This window comes from Nannobrachium achirus (genome assembly GCF_963921795.1).
Source record: "Nannobrachium achirus genome assembly, chromosome: 19".
Taxonomy (NCBI): domain Eukaryota; kingdom Metazoa; phylum Chordata; class Actinopteri; order Myctophiformes; family Myctophidae; genus Nannobrachium; species Nannobrachium achirus.
Window position 1 is genome coordinate 43448169 of NC_137826.1, and position 22067 is coordinate 43470235.

A 22067-nucleotide genomic window follows, 5' to 3' on the forward strand; every position below is an offset into this window, starting at 1 on the left:
GAGTTTTTGACAATCTTGACTACGTCCTGGAAGATACGTTTCTCGATAAAGCACTCAAGGGCTTTTCCTTGGCAACCTTAACCCATTTAGGCCTAGAATTATTGACTGCTTTAACCAGTGAAAAATAGCAGATATACAAGCTCACAGCGCGCTGCGAGCTTGTAGATCTGCTATTTTTTAAAAAGTCATGAAAATGTGTGCAAATCTTTGAATATATGTATTTTCAAAGCGAACGTTTGTAACTCAAATTTTGCTTCTGGGGGGTCCCTGGAACTAGATATTTTGAAATGGGGGTCCGTGGCCAAATAAATATCATTTGTCATAGTAGTCTCTCAAGAATAGACTAACTGAGCTCCAGTTAAGTGAAAAGGACCTTTTCTTTGACGATGGCTGGCCAGATTGCTGACATAGGAACATAGTTTTTTTTTCCAAAAATCTTAGAAGGATTCAAAAGACACTTGTAGAATCGGGTCAAAATTCAAATGTTCAAAAATAGCAGATCTACAAGTATATCTGCTATTTTTCAATATTTAAACCATAAAATATTGCGTCATAATGTGTCTAAATGGGTTAAGTACGACTGCTTGGCATTTATTGCCAGAGATTATGTTCAAATGTCTTTTCTAAAACACACATTCTAATGAATGATAACACTTTTACACACTCTAGCTATACTAATCTAGATTCTAGAGGGACTGAATGATACTTTTAAGGCACTGGTTTATAGCATTTTAGAAATGAACACTTCAGTTATGTTATTGGTTGCTGGAACATTTAACAGCCCGTGTTATAAAAATAACTGTGTAAATAAATATCCAAACTGTGTACTCTTTTGGCTGTAGACGTCTCCTCCTGGCGCTGTAAGAGACCTAGACCTTCAGAGGTTGATGTATTCATGACGCAAGCCAACTTCCACTCATTCCTTCTGCTTCTCAGGCCAGATCTCCGGGCAGAAGCACACAGACCTACCTGTTGTCCTGGAACACTGGTTCTCGAGAGACACTGAGATGTGATATATTCACATTGGCAATGCACATTGCACATGCACTTTAATAATAGTATGTGCAATATTAATTCATGTGGAATCTTATGGGTCTTAAGCCCTTTGCACACAGGACAGTTGCGTTTTTTTTCGTTTGCTGCATGAATAAAACGCATTGGATTTGGTGTGCAATGCTGTGCGGAATCGGCGCTGCGGATCCCAAAAGGAGTCATAAAAGGAGTGATGAGTTTTTTCCCGCATCCGACAAGACGCACGAATCGAGCTGGGTTCGATCGAGAAAAAAACGCACAGCCACAGCCACTCGTCGCACGGCTAATTCGGATCCGATGTGCATGTGGTCGTAGAGAATCATTGTTTTCTTTTAAAAAAATTAAATTGTCCGTTTTATCCGTGCGGATAAACGCGCCTGTGTGCAAAGGGCTTTAGTCGGAGGCCTTTGGGTTTTTTCGCACTAATCAGTCTAAAAGCGGCACATTTTGCACAGATGTAGCCCAGGGCATGCTCTAATGATTTAGTTAGGGCGCCCGAGTCGGCGACCTTCGGGGTCGCCACAGCCGCCAAATCAAGTTGGGCTCCCATCGACTTTCTATACAGGAGGAAAATACCCAGAAAAACATTTTTTTTCTGGGTATTTAAATAGGATTTAAATTTAAATTAAAAAAGTTTTTCTCTGTATTTTCCTCCTGTATAGAAAGTCGATGGGAGCCCAACTTCTTTTGGCCGCTGTGGCGACCCCGAAGGTCGCAAACTCGGGCACCCTAGCTAAATCAGTAGCGCATGCCCTGGGCTACATCTGTGCAAAATTTGGTGCTTTTAGACTGATTAGCGGGAAACTATCTCCCTAAGGCCCCTGGCTATCTGGGGTTACATGTGAAATAGAATTCGGATATTTGTGTAATACTGTACCTCAAGTCAATTTAAATATTTTAAATGGTTTGGCCAAACGTTTTAGTGTTGGTTGCGACCAATGCTCGCAGTTTAGTATGTAAAACGGCACATCACGTCTCAGTTCGTCCGGACGTGTACACTTTTTTACGGTCTATGGGTTTGCCTCTGACATCACGCTCTGACATCACTGTGATGTCAGGGGAACAACACTAACATAATCCCTTTTATGCCCATATATGGATATCCCTGATGTAGTCAATATTAAGCCCATATCTAACAGGACTTCATATGGGAATGCCCATATATGGAGGCCACATCGGCCATCATCTCAAGCAAACATCTGCATTTATAGCAAAAATGTTTGTGAGCTTGTAGAATAGATTGTATGCTATTTTCAAAGATTTTTGGAAAATAAACCAATGATGAATTGTATAAAATAAAACATTTTCGCCGCTCACAAATGACTGGTGTAATAGTAAACTTGCATAACTTTTTGTATAGTTTTATGTTCTACACTACAGTATAGTTTAGTCTAATAACCGGTCTAATGCGTAAAGAAACTGGGGATCCTTGAAATGAAAAAAGTGTGTCAGGCGAGATCAAAGAATCGTGCACAAGCCTTTCTGGAGGTCTCGCTTCCCCCTCAGAGTTGGCTAAAGCAATAATCGTCTTTGTCCAGTTGACATACCTGTAATTACCACATGGTGGTGTAAAGTAACTTGAGTTACTAGTTACTTTGTAGATTTTGATTATTATTACAAAACATATATTAACCACTTCAGCTCTGTATACATTTCGGCCATCTCACAATGCGTCACAATGCGACGCATTGTGAGCTTGTAGATTGGCTATTTTCAAAAGATTTCTGCATAAACAGTACTTTTACTTTTGGTACTTTAAGTACGTTTTGATGCCAATTATTTTACTCAAGTAAATTTTGAATACAGGACTTTTACTTGTAACATGGTATTTCCACATTGCGATAATTTTTGATACTTTTACTTAAGTAAATACATTTGAGTACTTTTTCCACCTCTTCTCTGTGGTTCTGACCTCACTGGACAGCACTTTGTAAACCTTGTCCAAATCCCTGGAGTAACAAAGGGAGGGAGGCACATCGTATTAAAAGCCTGGTGCACACAGTGACACACACACACACACACACACACACACACACACACACACACACACACACACACACACACACACACACAGACTTACAGTACAGCTGACTTAAGAGGTAGCGGAAAGAAAGGCCTTTTATTCGCAGCCCCCTCTCTCCTCTCAGGACCCCCCACCCCACCCCACCCTGCTCAGTGCCTGGGCTCCCAAGGCAGTGGTGTGTGTTGTTTATCCTTGCTTTTACCAGAACAGGCCCTTTTCATCAGGTTGCTGCTGCTGCTGCTGCACCCATGAGCAGTGGTGGGGTAAATAAACTAAGTAGATTTACTTAAGTACTCTACTGAAGTACAATTTTGAGGTATTTTTTACTTTACTTGAGTATTTCCAATTTCCAATACTCATTTCATTCTACTCCTCTACATCTCGGATCCAAATGTTGTACATTTACTCCACTACACTACTATTACTTTGGAGATATAAATTATAATATTATTATAAAACATACATAAACCACTTTAGCCCTATTTTATACCTTGGCTGTTTGAAAATAGCCGATCTACAAGCTCACAACGTATCACATCGCGACGCGCTGTGAGCTTGTAGATCGGATATTTTCAAGAGTTTTATACTTTTACTTTTGGTACTTTAAGCACTTTCATAATTTTACTCTCAAGTACATTTTGAATTCCAGACGTTTACTTGTAACGGAGCATTTCCATATTGCAGTGTTGATAAAACATGTGTGTACCTCTTCCACCACTGCCCATGAGCCACCGCTGCCTGCCCGCCGCTGTGTGCATACAGAGTGGGCCAGTTGTTGTTGAGTCAACGCTGTGCGTCTCTCTTTCTTGACCCCCAGAGAACTTTTCGGGAAGACTGTCAAGAGCACTTTTCTTTTCAGAGAAGTGACGAGAACGCAGGAGACAGAGGAAGAAAGGGAGGGGGTGGGGGAATTGACTTCAAGTCTCTGATCTCTTCAAAGTCTTACAAGAGGACGCGAGAGAATAAACAGTCTAACTTTAGGTATTCAGTCATCAACAACACGTCACCACCAGGCACCTTCACAATGACACCGAGTCTGCCTGGCTTGTAATTTCTCCACTTTTGGACAGGATGCTCCTCTTGCCGCTTGTGTAGAAAAAAACGTTGTTAGAATTTAGGGTTGAAACATTTCGTTCATCTGTTCTCATCATTTTCTGAACTGACATTTACACAGCATAACCTTCAATTTATATTTATCGATTTGTACACTTTCACTATTAAATTAAAGCTGCTATCCAATTTTGTATGATAGAGGTCGTTTAATACAATAACTAAATGATTACATTTTGCAATGGTTGGAGGTGGTCTCTGTGCTCTTCCATAGGATAAGTACTGGTTAACAACAAGTAGTAACTTCTGAAGCTCTATACGCGCAGGGTTAAAATCCTAGGTAGGACATACAGTTAACGTATTGCAGCTGTCACACTGACAAGTGTACTGTGTTATAGTAGCAGGAGTCATCGCCATGCTGGTTTGGGGTGGACATTTCCGTCATTTTTTCTATTTTGCCACGGACATACAAGATGAGTGGACAATAATTTTACCAGAAACACATAAAGAGCTCACCCTGAATGACCATAACGGGTCTGTCACTCTGAGACAGACCTGTTTTGTACACCACTAGCCACTAGTAGCAGTTGGACTCCTAATTGCGACCGTCAGGTCGCAGTTTCTATCAAAACCTCCACCGGGTGTCAGTCAGTCTGTCAGTCTGTCCGTCACGTCACACTTTTCCCTTACTCATATCTCCGCCACTGTTTCCCCTATCCATGCCAATCTTTGCACACACACTCCTTGGCTGCCAAACCACAACCCTCCACCCTCATTTCTCACATGCCGCTCTTCTAGCGCCACCATGAGACCGATTTTTGCAAAACACATTTTTGCGGTACACAAAGCGGTACACAGTATCTCTACAGTCATGTCATCAACATGGATCTGTCTCATTTCCCATATTCCCTCCTGATTGCCTGACAGTATCTCTACAGTCATGTCATCAACATGCATCTGTCCCATCTAGCGCCACCATCAGGCCCACTTTTGCAAAACACATTTTTGGACACTGCTCCTACAGATTTTGCCCTAAAATCACGCAAAGCGGTACACAGTATCTCTAAAGTCATGTCATCAACATGGATCTGTCCCATTTACCATATTCCCTACCGATTGCCTACCATTGCCTTCTGAAGTTTGTGTATGCGACGTGACGGTCTTATCTCCCGATTAGGGAGTCTTACTGGTATGCCACAGTGTCGTAGTAAATCAGTGTCATACATTTTCTGAAGAAAACCTGGAGACTTGACATTCAGTAATTGGGTCTTATGATCAAAATAAGAACATTATAATGGGGTGTAAAAAAAAAAGCATCTCAAATTTGCCAGGGACAAGACCAAGTCTTTGCCATGTACACATGTGTCTGTGACTGTTTAGGGACATATTGATGACGCCTGGTTTAGTAGGCATGAGTTACATGTATGAAACGTCTGTCCTACTAAAAATAAACAATGTGAGCTGCTTCAAGTGAAGGAAATGCAGATGAATGGGATTTCCGCTCCCCCCCCCCCCCCCCACACACACACACACACACCTGAGTCAGCTAATAGATGTGGTCGTGGTGAGGATGTTTGAGGCTGTGGAGGAAGACTGGACTGGTGTGGGTGTGTGGCAATTGTGTGGTGAAAGAAGTACTTTGAAAGTTTGAATATTTGGTCGCAATAGCAATGCTGCAATGTAGCAATAGTTTACTCTGTTACAAGTAAAAGTGTTGCATTTGAACAAGATTATTGGCATCAAAATATCAATAAAGTACCAAAGTGAAAGTATCAAGCTTTTTTTAATATTGGCTTATTATCTGAAGAGTCCACTGAGATTTAATGGAATAGAAGTTTAAAGCATTGAAAATTGGAAATGCTTTAGTAAAGATAAAAGTATGTCATCTGTAGGCGTATTTAAGTACAGTAATTGAGTAAAATACTTACCGTCCAGCAGTGCATTTGAGATCTCTCTCCCCCCTCTCTAACTAGCATGCACAATCACGCACACGAACACACTTAAGTTACACAAACAAAGCAGACACGTGTATCCTGCGGTTTAAGAGCCCAGAGAGCCCAGCCAAAGCCTGCAGAGAAGAAGCCATTTCAGGCAGCTATGGATTCTAAAGCCCTATTTATACTTCACCGTGTGATGGAGTTGGAAATAGCAGGTCTGCAAGCTCACAGCGTGTCTCGAACAAGTCGTGCTGTGAGCTTGCATATCTGCTATTTTCCAGCATAGGATGTGTCGCACGGTGAAGTATAAACGAGGTTTAAGGTGGAGGGCCTGGAGAGAGAGAGAGAGGGAGAGAGAGAGAGAGAGAGACTTCTCCATTGAGATCACCACATTGATAGAGTCATGTTTCACTCAGTCAGTCGGCCTTTTTAAAGGCTCTCTTAACAAATACCATAAGCCTGCGTCGGTGGGGGGCGATACAGTAACCTCTGGAAAACCAACGTCGTCTTTTGTAGCCTTTTGTTTCTTCTTACAGCAGTATGGTGCTGGTTCCCGACCTTTCTCCAGACTGGGGCCCACTTGAAAATCACGAAAGCATTTGTGATAGAGTTCTCAACAGGCCTGAAAATGAAAGCCCGGCCCTACCTGGGCCCCACTGGGTTCAACAAGCTTTGAACTGACCTTCCGTTCCAGAGATAATAGCCCAAACCTCTTGAAAACGGACACATTTGCCGATTTTTGATCGCCGATTTTCCATTGAATTTTGGCCATTGTCGCCCGTTTTCTTTTAATAACTCGGGCTAACTAGACAAACTAGGTGTCCACTTCACTTTGAGCTGCATCCAAGACATCCACTGCCATTTCCTACTGCCTTACTTAACCATTAGGCCGCTAGAGGCAGTTGAAATGTACGTATGTACCCTAGGCTCTGTCTGGCCCAACTAATTAGCAATATCTTTTGCGATCGGCCCTGCCCGAAAACATTGGTCAGTTCGGGTAGGGTGTAGGGTTGGGTCAGGGCAGAATTTGAGAACTCTGCATGATGGCAGCCTTTCATCCGTCATCTTTCATCTTTTCAGAGCATGTTTATTTAATGATCAATCAATTGATTGTGATCTGGCTTGTATCAGTGGCACGTACGTTATCACAAAGAAAACTTGTTTTAATGTTATATTATCATTAAAATCTTGCGTTGGAATATAATCACAGCCCACTAGTGGGCCCCGTGCCGCAGGTCGGGAATCAACAGCCTCTACTTCCATGTGGAGTTCACAAGCGTACATTATGGCCGTCCAAGCAACTCCAGAGATCCCTCAACAGCTACAAACCAAGTAGAACATGTAACTTCCTGCTTAACCATAAAAGTTAAAGAAAAACCTTCTCCTTTTTTCTTTTCTTTTTTAAGAGGCCTACTTGTAGTCGTTTCTTGTTATTGTTATGGCTGCCCCAGAAGTTAGAACCCCCACATACCAGCACTTGTATGCGACTGGAGATAAGAAATGGCGGGGAAAGTGTGTGTGTGTGTTTTTTTTTTAGGATGTCACACATAATGGCCATAATTTGGGCTCCCGAAATCATTTATTCATAAGCGAGAAAGGCCCAGCGTCTCCCACAGCTCATAAGCCCCCTCGGCGCTGTCTGACAGACATTATTGATGGTTCTGCCATATCAGCCTCTTGTCTGCATTCTAATGCACTGATGTTGTCCAGGGCCGGCATCCTGCTCTCATCGACCGCCCCTGTTGGAGGTTCTCGCCACGCATTAAGGCGGTGATTCTCAAACTTTTTCTTATTTTGGCCGCGGACCCCCATCTGACATTGTTTAGTGGCAGGGACCCCCGGAAGCAAAAGATTTGAGTTAAAAATGTTCGCTTAAAAAATATATATTCAAAGATTTGCATTCAAAGATTTGCACTAAGTCATCACGATTTTTAAAAAGTAGCAAATCTACAAGCTCGTAGCGTGGCACGAAGCGTTGTGCTATGAGCTTGTAGATCTGCCACTTTTGAATAGCCAACATATAAATGGAGAAAATTATTGTGATGCTACCTTAACTGCTTTTGCTGGGGACCCCCTGGAACCCCCTCAAGGACCCCTGGGGGGTTCCCGGAGCCCACCTTGAGAACCAATGGACGAGGGAGAGCGTCAGCCAAATGCCAAAGCTGTAATTTTGTTTTTAAACGTTGCAAGGAAGCGATATTGAAATGTCATATTGACTTTTATAGATATTTTTGTGAACACTTAGTTTTTTATTCGTGAGGCAATATTGTGAACAATGAACCCCTTATGAGCAGGGTATGATCGCGTGGGTTCCACTTCGCATTATATATTTATTTTTAAAAAAAACCTAACGAATAGCATCTGTATTGACAGCTGAAACTGGTTACAGGAATGGCTGCTATGTTACTGCATGCATATTGGCCTATAGTACAGTACAGTACCTAATGCCTTTTGTCCCTGATTTCTATTCCAGGAAAAATCCTCTTCAGAAGGAGCCACATCAGGGATGTTGCCATGAAACGGCTGAGGCCCATCAATGAGTACTGCAGGGTGAGTACAGTAATATGAAATGAATCAATGAGCACTGCAGGGTGAATAGAGCAGTGTTTCTCAGACTTTCACATTTCAAGGTCTTCCCTTAACTCTCACAGTGTACAAATGGAACCAAATGAACCCGTTAGAGTTCATTTGGTTCCATTTGTACACTGTCAGAGTTACAGACTTGTAGGGGTCAATTTAGACCCCCCAAAAGGAACCGACAGAGTCCCTGGAATCCACTTTGAGAAGCACTGGAGTAGAGAACACTGAAATCGCCATTTTCTCCGCTTCTGTGTCTCGCCACGTATGGAGGAAAACAGGTGGTGTTTTCAATCGCCGATAACTATGGATCGCAATGGTCAAATTAGTCGGAAGCAGATACAAGCGTGTGCGTGAGCCTGATTTGTTCCCTATGGAGACACAAAGAGTCCCCTCAAATTATTGGCTTAGGAATGCGACGAAACCAATTCAAGTCTCCATGGGGTGAGTAATCGATAGGAATTTTGGGGTGCTGTCATGAGATTGGGAGGCCGGAGATCAATCCCCGGCAGGGGGGACTATGACATTGGGACCCAGTGCCTCCCTGCTAGGCAGGCACTTGGCATCAAGGGTTGGATTGGGGGTAAGTCCCTGTGACATGCTACATGCTAGCGTCATATCCAGGTGGTGTACTTGTACATGGTGGTAGGGGGATGTACTTTTACATCAAGCCGCCTCACGCTACAGAAACAGGAGCTAGGCTCCTGACCTTCAGTATGTGCCATATGATGCTTCTTACAGGGTTCCCACGGTCATGAAATTCCTGGAAATATTTTGAAATTAGAAAAATATTTTTCCAGTACTGGAAAAGTTTGGGAATTTATCAAGGGTCCTGGAAGGTCCTGTAAAAAATAGCTATGCATTGTCTTTGGTTATTGATTTTGTTAATACCTCTGAAATGACAGATTTAACATGGGCCAAATTGTCAAATATTAGAGGCAGAAATTTCACAATAGAACCATGTTATACAAAATTCCTCAACTCTTAGTGCTCGCCAGGGTGCTGGGGTCCCCAGTTCAAATATGATTATTTCGGGGGTCACGGCCTGAAAAGGTTGAGAACCACTGGCATACAGTACCTGTCTTAGGGCACTGCGCATAGGAGTAAGTGACTCGTTATTGAGCTGAATTATTGTTATATAGTCCTGGAAATTGGGTTAAATATTCTGGAAGAGTTTTGGAAATAAATTGGTAAAAATGTGTGGGAACCCTGAATACAGCTACTAGAAGTAAAGTAACACAGCGCTGCTGATCTCAGTGGAAAAGCGACGGTTACGTATATAGCATCCAATTCTAGCTTTGTGTTGCGTAAATGGAAAATGACCTCTGTTTCTCATAGAGAGCATGATGAGTTAAATCGAGAGTGACCAGGGAAATCTGGTAAGCACCGCTGCACGCATTGAGCTGTGTCTCTCCTAGATGTGTTTCAGTGAACGGCAGACATCACCTGCTCTGCTTCTCCTCACAGATATCATCTCTGTCAAGCAGCCTGTTTCTGGTTCCACATGGTTCCCAAACAGTGGGTCAGGACCTATTTGTGGGTCACGGACCGATATTTAAGGGTCTCAAAAGAGAAATTATATATTTTCCCAGGACCCAAACTAGTGAAAACTGCCGATCTACAAGCTCACAACGCGTCGTTTTGCGCCGCGTCGTGACCTTGTATATTTGCTGTTTTCACTACTTCTTAATTCATATTTTCTTACATTTAGGGAAATTCTTAGATGTGTTTGTTGTTAGATGTATATAAAACATGTTTGCCAGACCCATGAAATGGGTAGGCCTACATAAGCAAATGTCGGTCTGTCTGTCTGTCCTGGTTTTCTATATAAAGGGTATATATGATGATGACATGATGATGACATGCCTACAAAAGGCATGATGTCATAAATGATGATGACAGACAGGGGGTCTGGCACAACCAGGTTGACCTGGTCTAGTTTTTTTGGAAGAGGGAAAAATCTATTGAAATACAGTATGTATATATATATATATATATATATATATATATATATATATATATATATATTTTTTTTATATGTAGGAAAAGTAAATGGGATTTTTACTCGAGTTGTGACCAATTTGTTTTTAGCATGACCCACACATTTGGGAACCAGTGCTCTACATAGCAACAAGAACCCCCAAAAATGGGTTCCCATATTGAAAGTAAGAAACCCCAAAAGGGGTTCCCGTCCAAAATGGGATAAGTCTTTTGTTATTTTCTGGTCTTCCTCTCCGTCTTCTATGTATATTTGAAGGGGTTAGAGTGCAGGCCGTACAATCCAAATCATGAAAGCTTGACCACCCGAAAATGTGGCCTGGATAATGATAACGGTAAGTCATGATGGCACCAAATCTTGCAAGCCGTCCACTGATTCGTTAACGTTTGTCCATTTGACTCGTATTTCCATTACGTTGGCAAGTCAGGAGTCACGAGTCAGGTATAACATTGGATCACTGGTCCCGCCCCCTCAACAGACCAATCAGAAGCCACCCGTTGTTTTCCCCCGTTTGGGCACGGAGATATAGGAGTCTTTCCGGGCTGTTTTTTTTTTTTTTAAAGAAAAAAACGCTGAACGTAGCGAGCAGGCTGGATCCCAGACTAGAGTTCTCAAATTCTGCCCGAGCCCGACCATACCCGACCTGACCCGATATTTAGGGTAGGCTAGGGTCTAAAACAGAGGTCTTCAACGTTTTCAGGCCAAGGACCCCTTAGTTGAGAAAGAGATGAAGCAGGGATCCCCACAACCTTTTCATATATTCCATATAGTTTAATTGTTTGACAGCACAATCATCGTATATTTTGGATTCATGTTAATGTGGGTTTTCAGATATTTAACCACTTGAACTGTCAATACTTAATAAACTTGACCTTTCACTGAACTTAGTCTACTATTTTCCTCCTCCAAAGCTCTTTGCCAAAAATAGCCGATCTACAAGCTCACAACGCCTCGCAGCGCGAGGCTTTGTGAGCTTGTAGATCTGCTATTTTTGGCTAAAGTTCTCGGAATATGGACGGACGTTAGGATTCAAGTAGTTAATATAAAAAAGGTTGGGGAAAAACAAGTTTCTATCACACAAAGATTTGGAGGACCCCCTTTAGTAACTCTGAGGACCCCCTAGGGGTCCCGGACCCCCTCTCGAAGACCCCAGGCCTAAAATGTATGCTTACTAGTAGGGCCCAGTTTGGGCCAGGCCTTAATTTTCAGGCCCGTTGAGAACTCGTATCCCAGGCTATACCTCAACAGGTCTTAGATGCTTCTTTGTCTTTGGGTGGCTGTGTGGGTAGTTTTGATGGGAAGAAGATAGTGCTACATCTGCAGAGGTTAGGGGGAGCCCCTTGTCTCAGTTGGTATGTCATGCTGTGATTGGACTATCTGGTTCGCTTGGCCAAAGGCAAAGAACTTGCTCAGTGCTGAGCTTGCTCCAGTCAGCATTATGTCCTGCAGCCCACGGCCTGTGTTGTTGTTTATTTTTCTAAAGGGGCCTTCCTTAAGGGCCTGTAAAACATGTGTAGGTCTCTCAGCCTGACTGACGTGGGGGGATTGAGCTTGTTAGTTCGGAAGGTAGTTCCAACATGCCTCCTTTTGTGTTCACTCCTTGTTTGCATTTGAGCAGATGTTTTCATCCACGACGAGAGAGAGAGAGAGGGAACAAGTCATTAAAACAATGCAGTTCAAAATGACTGTCAGCCAAGTAAAACACTTACAGTTTAGTAGTGTTGAAAGATGTTATTGTCACTTCTGACCTTCTCAACTAAAGAAAACAAAGTATCTCAAGCTTTGTTGGGTGTTTTCGAATAGCCGAAGTTAGTATAAAATAGGGCTCAAGTGGTTTTAATAGATGTTTTGCATCACTAATCTAATTCTACAAAGTAACTAAAGCTGTCAAACAGTTGTAGTGGAAGTTTAAAGTGTCACAAAAGGCACTGCTGCACATGGTGGCATGAGGCCAGAGAGGAGTTTCACAAAATGGGAATTCTCAAGTAAAGTGACCATACTACCTTAAAGCTCAGTAAGTTCACTAAGAGCGTGTTTACTGCGCACACGCGACTTTTAAGCCTGATGTGTATACTTAGTTACACGCTGGTGTTGAATGCCATAAATAGCAGCTCTACAAGCTCACAACGCGTCACGTTCGCGACGCGCCGTGAGCTTGCAGATCTGCTATTTACTGAGCGCGACGACAGCGGAGTGTGGCTTTAGGGGTGATATAAATGCACGACATTGGCTGTGGGAGTGTTTTCTCGCCTGCTGTGTGTCTCGGAGGGTCGTGTGGGGTTAGAGGAATGTACAGCTGGTGTAGGAAACATCTTTTACCACTTATGTGAAAAATAGGAGCTCAGGGCTGGGAGGAGTTGTGTTGTTGGGCTTGCGTTTGTGTGGGTGTGCAGTGGTGGAAGATGTCGGCTACTTTGTTTTATTTAAGTAATGGTAGCAATACCACTCTATTACAAGTAACATTCTTGTATTTAAATGTATTTATTGTTTGAATAGAATTGCAAAAGTATTGTCATTCGAAATGTACCGAAAGTGAAAGTACCTTTCTTTTTAACTAGACCTTACCCGTTCGAATATATGTGCTGCAAAATATGTGCAGAGTGTGGGTTATGGGGAAAGTAACTGTAACTGCATGGTGCGTGCGTGAGAATATGTGGGAGCATCATAATGTAAGGAGCAGCCCATGGAGGAGTGTATATTTATGATGGATACAAATAATTTAACAGCAAAATTAGGTGAATAGAAGTAATTTAACAGCAAAATTAGGTGAATAGAAGTATGAGGATGTATTTGCTCCACATCATTTTTCTATACCCGCTGGAAGATGAGACACACATGACCCGTTGCAACCCATGCACAGAGAGAGAGAGAGAGAGAGAGAGAGAGAGAGATATTCCTAACTGTGAGAGAGGTGTGTGTGGGCCCGGGGCTACAGATCCCATGGCCTGGAGGAACGGACCGTAACCCTGACAACAGGCTGTAAAGCTGTAGAGTGAAGAAACGCTAATAAATTGCTAGAATTTGGGAAAAATGAAATTCGGGCTCCGTCACCGTGTGTATAATGCTAATGGCCAATGCCTTGTTAAATTTGAGATCAGTCGCTGAAGCGAGTGAATAGATAATGCATTTTGTGACTGACCTCCTACTGACTGACCTCTCTCTCTAATTATAGTATGGATGGAGATTGTTTCATTTGTCAATCTTTAAACCATTTAGGCCTAACCTATAGTTAGGCCTAAATCAGAAATTAGCCTACAAAAATAAATATGTTGCTACATACTGTACATGTACTGTAAGCCCCTTCCATACACTAAAATGTGTTCCCGGCCTGATAATATCTTTAAAGGGGAAGACCACCCATTTTCAATATTAAACTGTGTCATTAATATACCTTAGAGGAGTTGTGTGGAAATAGAAAAAAAGTTCCCTCTCTTCTGTGTTGCCTAGAACTGGAGGATTGATTTTGGGGTTTGTATTGTAAAGTACAACTTGATGACATCACACATTGTACTTTACAATACAAACCCCCAAATCAATCCTCCAGTTCTAGGCAACACAGAAGGGGGGAACTTTTTTTCTATTACCACACAACTTCTCTAAGGTATATTAATGGCATATTTCAATATTGAAAATGGGTGGTCTTCCCCTTTAATAATAATCTAAATATGCAAAGTAACCAGTACTGTAATTAAAGCTGTCAAAAGAATTGAGTAAAAAAAAAGTACAGTATTTGAATCTGAGATGTAGTCTGGTAAAAAAAAAGTACATTGAGATGTAGTGGAGTAGAAGAAGTATAAAGTATCAAGAAATTGAAACACTCAAGTACGGTTAACGGCACCTTGAAAGTGTACACTACTAGAGTAAACATACTTAGGTACTTTCTACACCACCGTGGGTGTGGAATGGATCCAGTCAGCAGGGATAGTTTCAGCCCCGGCGTTGCTGCTTGGCTGAGGACGTGCTTGAGATGTCATTCCTCCCTGACCTCATCATGCCATGCAGTGCCTTCTATTGTATTGTGTGTGATTGTATTGTGTGTGGGCTTGACCTGTTTTGACATTTGAGAAATGTTGTGCCGTGTAAGAGGCACGCAATACTAGTAGGATGGAAAAACAGTGTGTTTTTAACCCATTTGGACCTGAGGCCGATTCTAAAAAGGTCTTCTAAATCATAACAGTTTTCTGAAATTACTTTTTCTATGTCAGTGGTTCTCACACTTTTTCAAGGTCAAGGATCGCCCAAAATGTGTTTTTTTGCCCCCCACCCCCCTTTAAGAATAATGTATATTCTTATTAAGGAAGCATGAGGTCAGTCCATTGAGTTGCGCCCAGGATTACATTAGATAATTGACAACGGGTGAACAATGGGTATCGTGGGATCGTGGGATAAAAAGGAATACGTATATTCGAAGATTTGCACAAATGTTCATGATTTTAAAAAAATAGCACATCTACATGCTTGTAGCGCGGCATGATTTGCGCCATATGAGCTATTGCTATTTTTTGAATAGCTAAAAGTAACATAATGCTTTTTTTCATCAAACAGCTGAAACACCAGTGTTTTTGAATCAGCAGTACAGTTACTGAGAAATGTTCAATGGAAGTTTGCTAGTGTTTCGTAGACTTATGGTCCTTGGCCTAAACGTTGAAGACCCCTGTGTTAAGGGGAGACCATGGCATTTTAAAGTTTGAGAACTACTGATTTACACCAAAATGCAGGTTTAAATGAATTCTGCAATGCATCTCTGTATTATCAATTCAACAGGAGTTTTTATAAGACTCCCTCCTTGTATCATGATAAATACGATATCTCTCAAAAGTTATATATCGTGGAGACATTGCATCGTCTCAACGATATTTATCACCATATCGCCCACCCCTAGTTCAAAGCCAGTGTGGTTTTGCTGGAGCTGACTGGGCGGTGGGTTTCACTCACCTCTGTGCTGCACAGTCAGGTCGACACGGTGAAACCGGAGGAGTTTCTTTTTGGTTCTTTTTGATGTTTTCCTCAGAGGGAAGCTGTGTCAGCCCTTCTGTCAAACAGCTGAGGCCTTAGCCTGACTCATATGGAATTCCCCCCGGGTTGTGAAATCTGATGTTTTTTATTCAAACCGGGAAACACAATCTGAAACAACAATACGGAGGTCCTGCTCTGTGTGCAGCAAGGAAGAGTCCTGGACTAGAATCGCTGGTCGGGTCACTCAAATATATATGTTCTTTTTTACAGTTTTCATTGTCCTGTCCTATTACTGAAAGGACACAGGTCTGATGCCAGGAGCATCGTACTGCCAACGCTTCCTTGCAGGCCTAGTTTTACTGAGGTTAGGGTTAATGTTTAGTTTTTGTGCCCGAAAAGGGCAGTTTTGGTTAAAGTATGGACAGGCCTTTAGGCATAGTTTTACTGAGGTTAAGGTTTTAGGGTTAGGTATAGTTTTTGTGAGGTTAGGGTTAAGGTTAGGTTTAGGCACGGTTACAAAAACGCTACTGTCAATCACAGTTAGGGGTGGGCGATATGGAATAATACAATATCACGATATTTTCCTAAGCTTTTTCACGATACACGATTTTATCACGATTCTTTTTCACGTTGGTTTTTATGGTTATTTTTCAAGTTCTTGACAAAAACTAGACTCTGGGTTCCTTTTGGGAGGTCTAAATTGAACTTTACAAGTAGGGTTAGGGTTAGGGTTGTATACTGTCAGAGTCGGAGACCTTGACATTTTAAAGTTTGAGAACTACTGATTTAGACCAAAATGCAGGTTTAAATTGAATTCTTCAATGAATCTCTGTATTAATGATTAAACAAGATTTTTTACAAGGCTCCCAAAATTGTATCACGATATATAAGATACCTCTGTCCTCATCTCTCAACGATAATTATCACCATATCGCCCACCCCTAATCACAGTGACTACTGGCCAATCACAGCGGGTCTCCCTACAAAAGTGGTGGTATCCATGAGCATGCATCAAAGTGTTGTTTGTCTGCTAGATGCTGAGTCCATACATGGACTCCACAGATAAGGAAGGACAAATGTCTGCATTCTGCAATGAAAACAAGACACCCACGCATAAGATTAAGAACAACCTATTTCTTCAACAATCTCTTAAGTAGCAAATTAGTTAAGAGAGGTTAAGGGAGTTTATGCTTACACACCCTGTTTTTTTCTAGTGCCTCTCTCACTCTTGCGCTCTCTCTCTCTCTCTCTGTCTCTCTCTCTCTCTCTCTCTCCCCCCTCCGTCCCTTTCCCTCTCTCTACCGAAGGCCAGTGTTAGGGAAAGGTCAATCTGGCTAGCCATCGTCAGGGAAAAGTTCTGTCGCTCTTTTCCCTTTGCAGTAATGCAGAAGTAAGTCTGTAATCGAGAGACTAGGGAAAGGTCGACAGCTTGAGTCATCAGACAAGGGGAGGAGAAAAACAAAACAAAATCATGTGAAATCTCAAACATTCTCGTTTGGCAATATTGTCTAGCCACAGGGAAAAGAAATAACGCCCGTTGTTTGTTTGGAAAGAGGTTCGTTTTTTGGGAGATTTGTACTGTGTTGTTGTGGGCAAATTACAGTACGGTCACGTTTGGGCTTGGTCATCCCCCCTATGCCTTATGGGTAATGTACAAACAGTTCTATTCTGTGTTCCTGACATATTTGTCCTCTGAAACGCACTCACGCACACACACACACACACACACACACACACACACACACACACACACACACACACACACACACACACACACACACACACCAATTACCTTAATGCTGTGTGCAGTAAAGAACACCCATAAAGTCCATTTGCAGTAATGGGCCCTGGAGGAGGCCTCTTGTCTCGTCCCCGGGGAGAATTCTAATGAGTGAACGTGGGTTCACAGGCTGACTGCTGAATCCACCACTGCATGGGACCCCTCTCTCCTCCGGGTCTCACGTAGCTGAGCGATGGGACATCTCTGCCTACCGTCCGACACGTGTCTAGTGCGGTGACTTTCTAACATTTTCATGTGAAGGACCTCCCAAATTGATTTGTAATTAACCACTCTGGACTCGCAACGAGACCGGGTGGACGATCAGATGGGGTTTGTGTGTGTGTGTGTGTGTGTGTGTTTGTGATTGTGTGTGTGTGTGTGTGTGTGTGTGTGTGTGTGTGTGTGTGTGTGTGTGTGTGTGTGTGTGTGTGTGTGTGTGTGTGTGTGTGTGTGTGTGTGTGTGTGTGTGTGTGTGTGTGTGTGTGTGTGTGTGTGTGTGTGTGTGTGTGTGTGTGTGTGTGTGTGCGTGCGTGCGTGTTAGGGAGGGTGGACGACTAGTTAAGGTCACCAGTAAAACATCGTTTTAATTAGCTAGGGACGAGAGCAATATGGCTGTGTGCAGTGGTGTAAAGCAACTAAGTATATTTACTTAAGTACTTTTAGTAGTTTGAGGTATCTGTACTTTACTTGATTTCAAATTTCCAATACTTTTACTTCTACTCCACTACATCTTGGATCCAAATATTGTAGTTTTACTCCACTACTCCACTATTTATTTGAACACTTTAGCTACTAGTTACTTTGCAGGTATAAATTATAATATTGTAAAACATACATTAACCAACCACTTTAGCCCTATTTTATACCTGGGCCATTATAAAATAACTGATGTACAAGCTCTAATGCACGTTGTGAGCTTGTAGATCTGTGCTTTTACTTTTGGTACTTTAAATACATTTTTATACCAATACTTTTGTATGTTTACTCAAGTAAATTTTGTATTCCAGACTTTACATTTTAAAAGAGTAATTCTATATTGCAGTATTGATATTTTTTACTTAAGTAAGGAATATGAGTACTTTTTCCACCACTGGCTGTGTGGAATTTACCTGAGGCTCTTAAAAGGCCAGTTTCAATCACGGGAATTGATCACTGGTGATTTTGCGCGTAGATCAACAAATGCATATGGGAGGGCTCGGTCGGTACACTATAGCACACGTTACTCTCCTTGACCTTGTCTTTGATATTGGGAGGAGGAACGGTGGTTCTGGTCCGTGGCAGCGGTCCCAGTGCTCTGTTGTTGGCACCGAGCCTCGCCGGCGCTTTCCCAGTGCGGAGACGAGAGCACGAAGATGATTGGCTGTCAGCCTCGATGTCATATCTGATATCTGTTCTGCTCGGGACTGAAAGAAGGAGAGAGCAGAGGAAGGACAGAGAAGGAGAGAGAGAGGGAGAAGGGAGGAGGGAGGAGGGAGACTCCTTTCTCTCCGAGGACAGTATTGAAGCACTTAGGATTATTAAAGTCGGAGACATAAGGTTGGAGGTAGCGGGCCTTGATGGATGGATATAGCGCCGCACTACGCCTGCTGGCAGCCTGAAAGGGAGGTGCTCCCTCTATTCCCTCGCTAGCTCTCCCCTAGTTTCGTCCCTTGCTCCTCCTCAGAGTGATAACCGTACCGCGCGGTGTGGGTGACGGCCCCGGCGTCAGTCACTCTGTCTCGCCTCATTGGAGCCGCCAGTTTGGCCGAGATGATTATCTGCCTCTTGACTGCCCTTTGTAGACCCGATGGGGGGGGGGGGGACTTCAGACCACTAAAGAGAGAACTGAGCATGGTGTTTTCTTTTTGTCTTTCATCTTCCGAGCTTGTGTCCCTTGCTCCCTTGTGATGATCGACAGACCCCCAGAGAGAGAGAGAGAGAGAGGAACGAGATGGGATGAAAGGAGGGAGGGAAGGGGACCGATGAACTGAGTTTGAATCATAAAGGAGCAGAGTACCAGATGATGAATGAATTGCGTGTTTAATGGCTGGTGATCTTATTAGCTTGACTTGTTGCCAGTGTGTGTGCTGTTTTCTTGTGAACCACATCACATGTTGATGGGAGCCGTTGTCATCCATTCAAACAACATCAGTACCCAGAGCAGAATCGCACGCAAAGATCCTTAGTTAGGGGATCATGTACTAATGTACTACAACAGTGGTTCTCCAACGTTTTAATTTCATGGACCCCATAACTCTTGAGAGTGCAAATGTGGACACTCTAAGAGTTACAGACCTGTAAGGGTCCATTGGGAAGCCTGATGGTCCCTGGACCAGGGTTGTCAACATTGGACTGTCAGAATCCAGGAGATTTATTTTTTGGGGGGTGCGCGGAAGAGAATAGTCCTCTCCCCAAAACGTATTAATAGATATATTTTCCTGTGTTCTGTTGAATTGTGTGCATGTGTATTACATCAGGCTTACTTTACTAGCATGTGTACAATTTCAGGCTTAAAATGCCAAATGTAGGTGTACAGATCTGATGACAGAAGCAAAGTAAGACATCTTTAATAATGACGTCTCATCTGTAAGTCATTACTTAAGTGAATATCTATATGATCTTGCATGCATTGCCCCAACCCCTAAAGCGGGGGGTCTGGGGGTCCCCCCCAGAAAAAAATTAACATTGTAGATTTGATTTCCTGTGTTCTGGTGAATTTTGTGCATGTTTCATACTTTTATCAGGCCTAGACCCTAGCCTGGCGTGGCCAGACTATATACCATGCAGTTAACTAACTGCAGTATACAGTATATCTATCCCTTGTGTTAACATGGGTGGATAGTTTAGCTGTGCTAGGCTACCTAGATCCCACTTTGAGATCCAATGTCACACTGTTTCACTGTACTATTTTCTCCCTTTTTAATATACATACTTTATAAACAGAACATACATCTCTCGATGGCAACCGCTTATTTTTGTTAATCTTGCGTTTAGACTTTAGAGTGACCAAAATTACTATTTATTGTAATGTATAAACTGTGGTCCTGTCTTGCTGCAGCAGAATACGTTACATTCCTGCTTTGGAAATACAATCGTCATTGTTACAAAGAACTCTTAAAAAAAAAGAAGTGTGAAAGGTAAAATACAACTAGTCAACCATTGCAACTATCATGAAAAACGATGCAGCCAAGTTAAAAAGAAAAAAGCTTGGTAGTCGTGAACCCTTTTCTCCTCTTGTTGGAGAAGGTTGTATCTGTCAGTGTGTCTCGTCAGTGTGCGTGTGTGTGTATTTATTCAGCGTGCTCCTGTTTGCCCGCAGGCTCTCATCCAGCTGCCAGTCTACATCTCACAGTGTGAGGAGGTCAGAGTGTTCTTTGAGACCAGACCTGAAGACCTCAACCCACCCAAGGAGTGAGTACACACACACAGCACAGTACAATCAGGGGCGTCACACCAAATTCTGGGCCCCGGGTACAAGGATTCACTGTGGGCCCCCCATTGAATGTTAACTATTGAAAAATAGCAGATATACAAGCTCACAGCGCGGCACCGAGTGCCGCGCTGCGAGCTTGTAGATCTGCTATTTAAAAAAATTTTTTTTTGAAAATGTGTGCAAGCAACCTGTGTTTCCATGTCAGTGGTGCTCAAACCTTTTCATGTGAAGGACCCCCAAAATTATATGTATTTGGCCACGGACCCCCATCTCAAAACATTTAGTTCCAGGGACCCCCAGAACAAGCAGAATTTGAGTTACAAATGTTCGCTTAAGAAATACATATATTCAAAGATTTTCACACATTTTCACGACTTTTCAAAAATAGCAGATCTACAAGCTCGCAGCGCGGCACTCGGTGCCGCGCTGTGAGCTTGTATATCTGCTATTTTTCAATAGCTAAAATTACTAGGGCCCCTCCACCTTGGGCCCTAGTAACTCAGTCCCACTTTCCACCCCCTAGTGACGCCCCTGAGTACAATACAAACAACCACCTTCTCTCCTTCCTGACTCTGCACCCATGCAGCACACACTCTCCCTCCAGCTAAATGATACTCCCACAACCACCGGTGGAAGAAATACTCTGATTTTGTTTTACTGTAGCAAATAATATCACTTTATAAAAATCCTCTTCTACAAGTATTATGCCTGTATTCCAGTGTTGTACCCGAACGCGTTCAAAGAACGATCGTTCATGAACACGTTCATATTTTGGGCGAACGTGAACTGAACGTAATTGTTTTCGCTTGATGAACGATATTGTCGAACGCGGTCATTCTGACGCCCGTGAACGACGTTCGTCGGCGTTCGTCGGCCGTTCATGCGGCGGTCCGCGCCTCCGCGGTCGTCTGTCCTCTGCTCCTCTCGTCTCTCTTTTCATTCACATGCTCCAATAGTAGGCACTGCACGCAGCAGCACGCAGCAGTGCCTACTGCATCTCGTGAACGTTCCTCCGTTGATATGCGGTGCTGTCTGCACTCTGCTGCTGCACGTGAATCTCCTCCTCGTCTCGCAAGCCTGACTGACTATACTTTGTCCTATGTGTGTTGCACGGCGAAAATAGCTGATCTGCAAGCTCACAACGCGTCGCATCCACGAGACAACGTGAGCTTGTAGATCAGCTATTTTAACCAACGCGGAAACATGCTGTGCACGGTTTAGAAACGTCTGCCTTCTAGTGGGGTTCCTTGTACATGTACTTTTTTGGTTTTTTTCTAGTGGGGTTCCTTGTACATGTAATT

General features: G+C 42.9%; 1 protein-coding gene across 2 annotated transcripts in view; it reads left to right on the forward strand.

Annotated features, from left to right (window-relative positions):
- The window catches only part of sh3pxd2b (SH3 and PX domains 2B), a 90874-nt gene that overhangs the window by 37386 nt on the left and 31421 nt on the right, over window positions 1–22067 (forward strand). For both annotated transcript variants that reach the window (XM_080749704.1, XM_080749705.1), the window contains exons 4-5: window positions 8516–8592; window positions 20653–20744. In XM_080749704.1, coding sequence (XP_080605830.1) covers window positions 8516–8592; window positions 20653–20744 — 169 coding nt within the window. The remainder of the gene's footprint in view (window positions 1–8515; window positions 8593–20652; window positions 20745–22067) is intronic.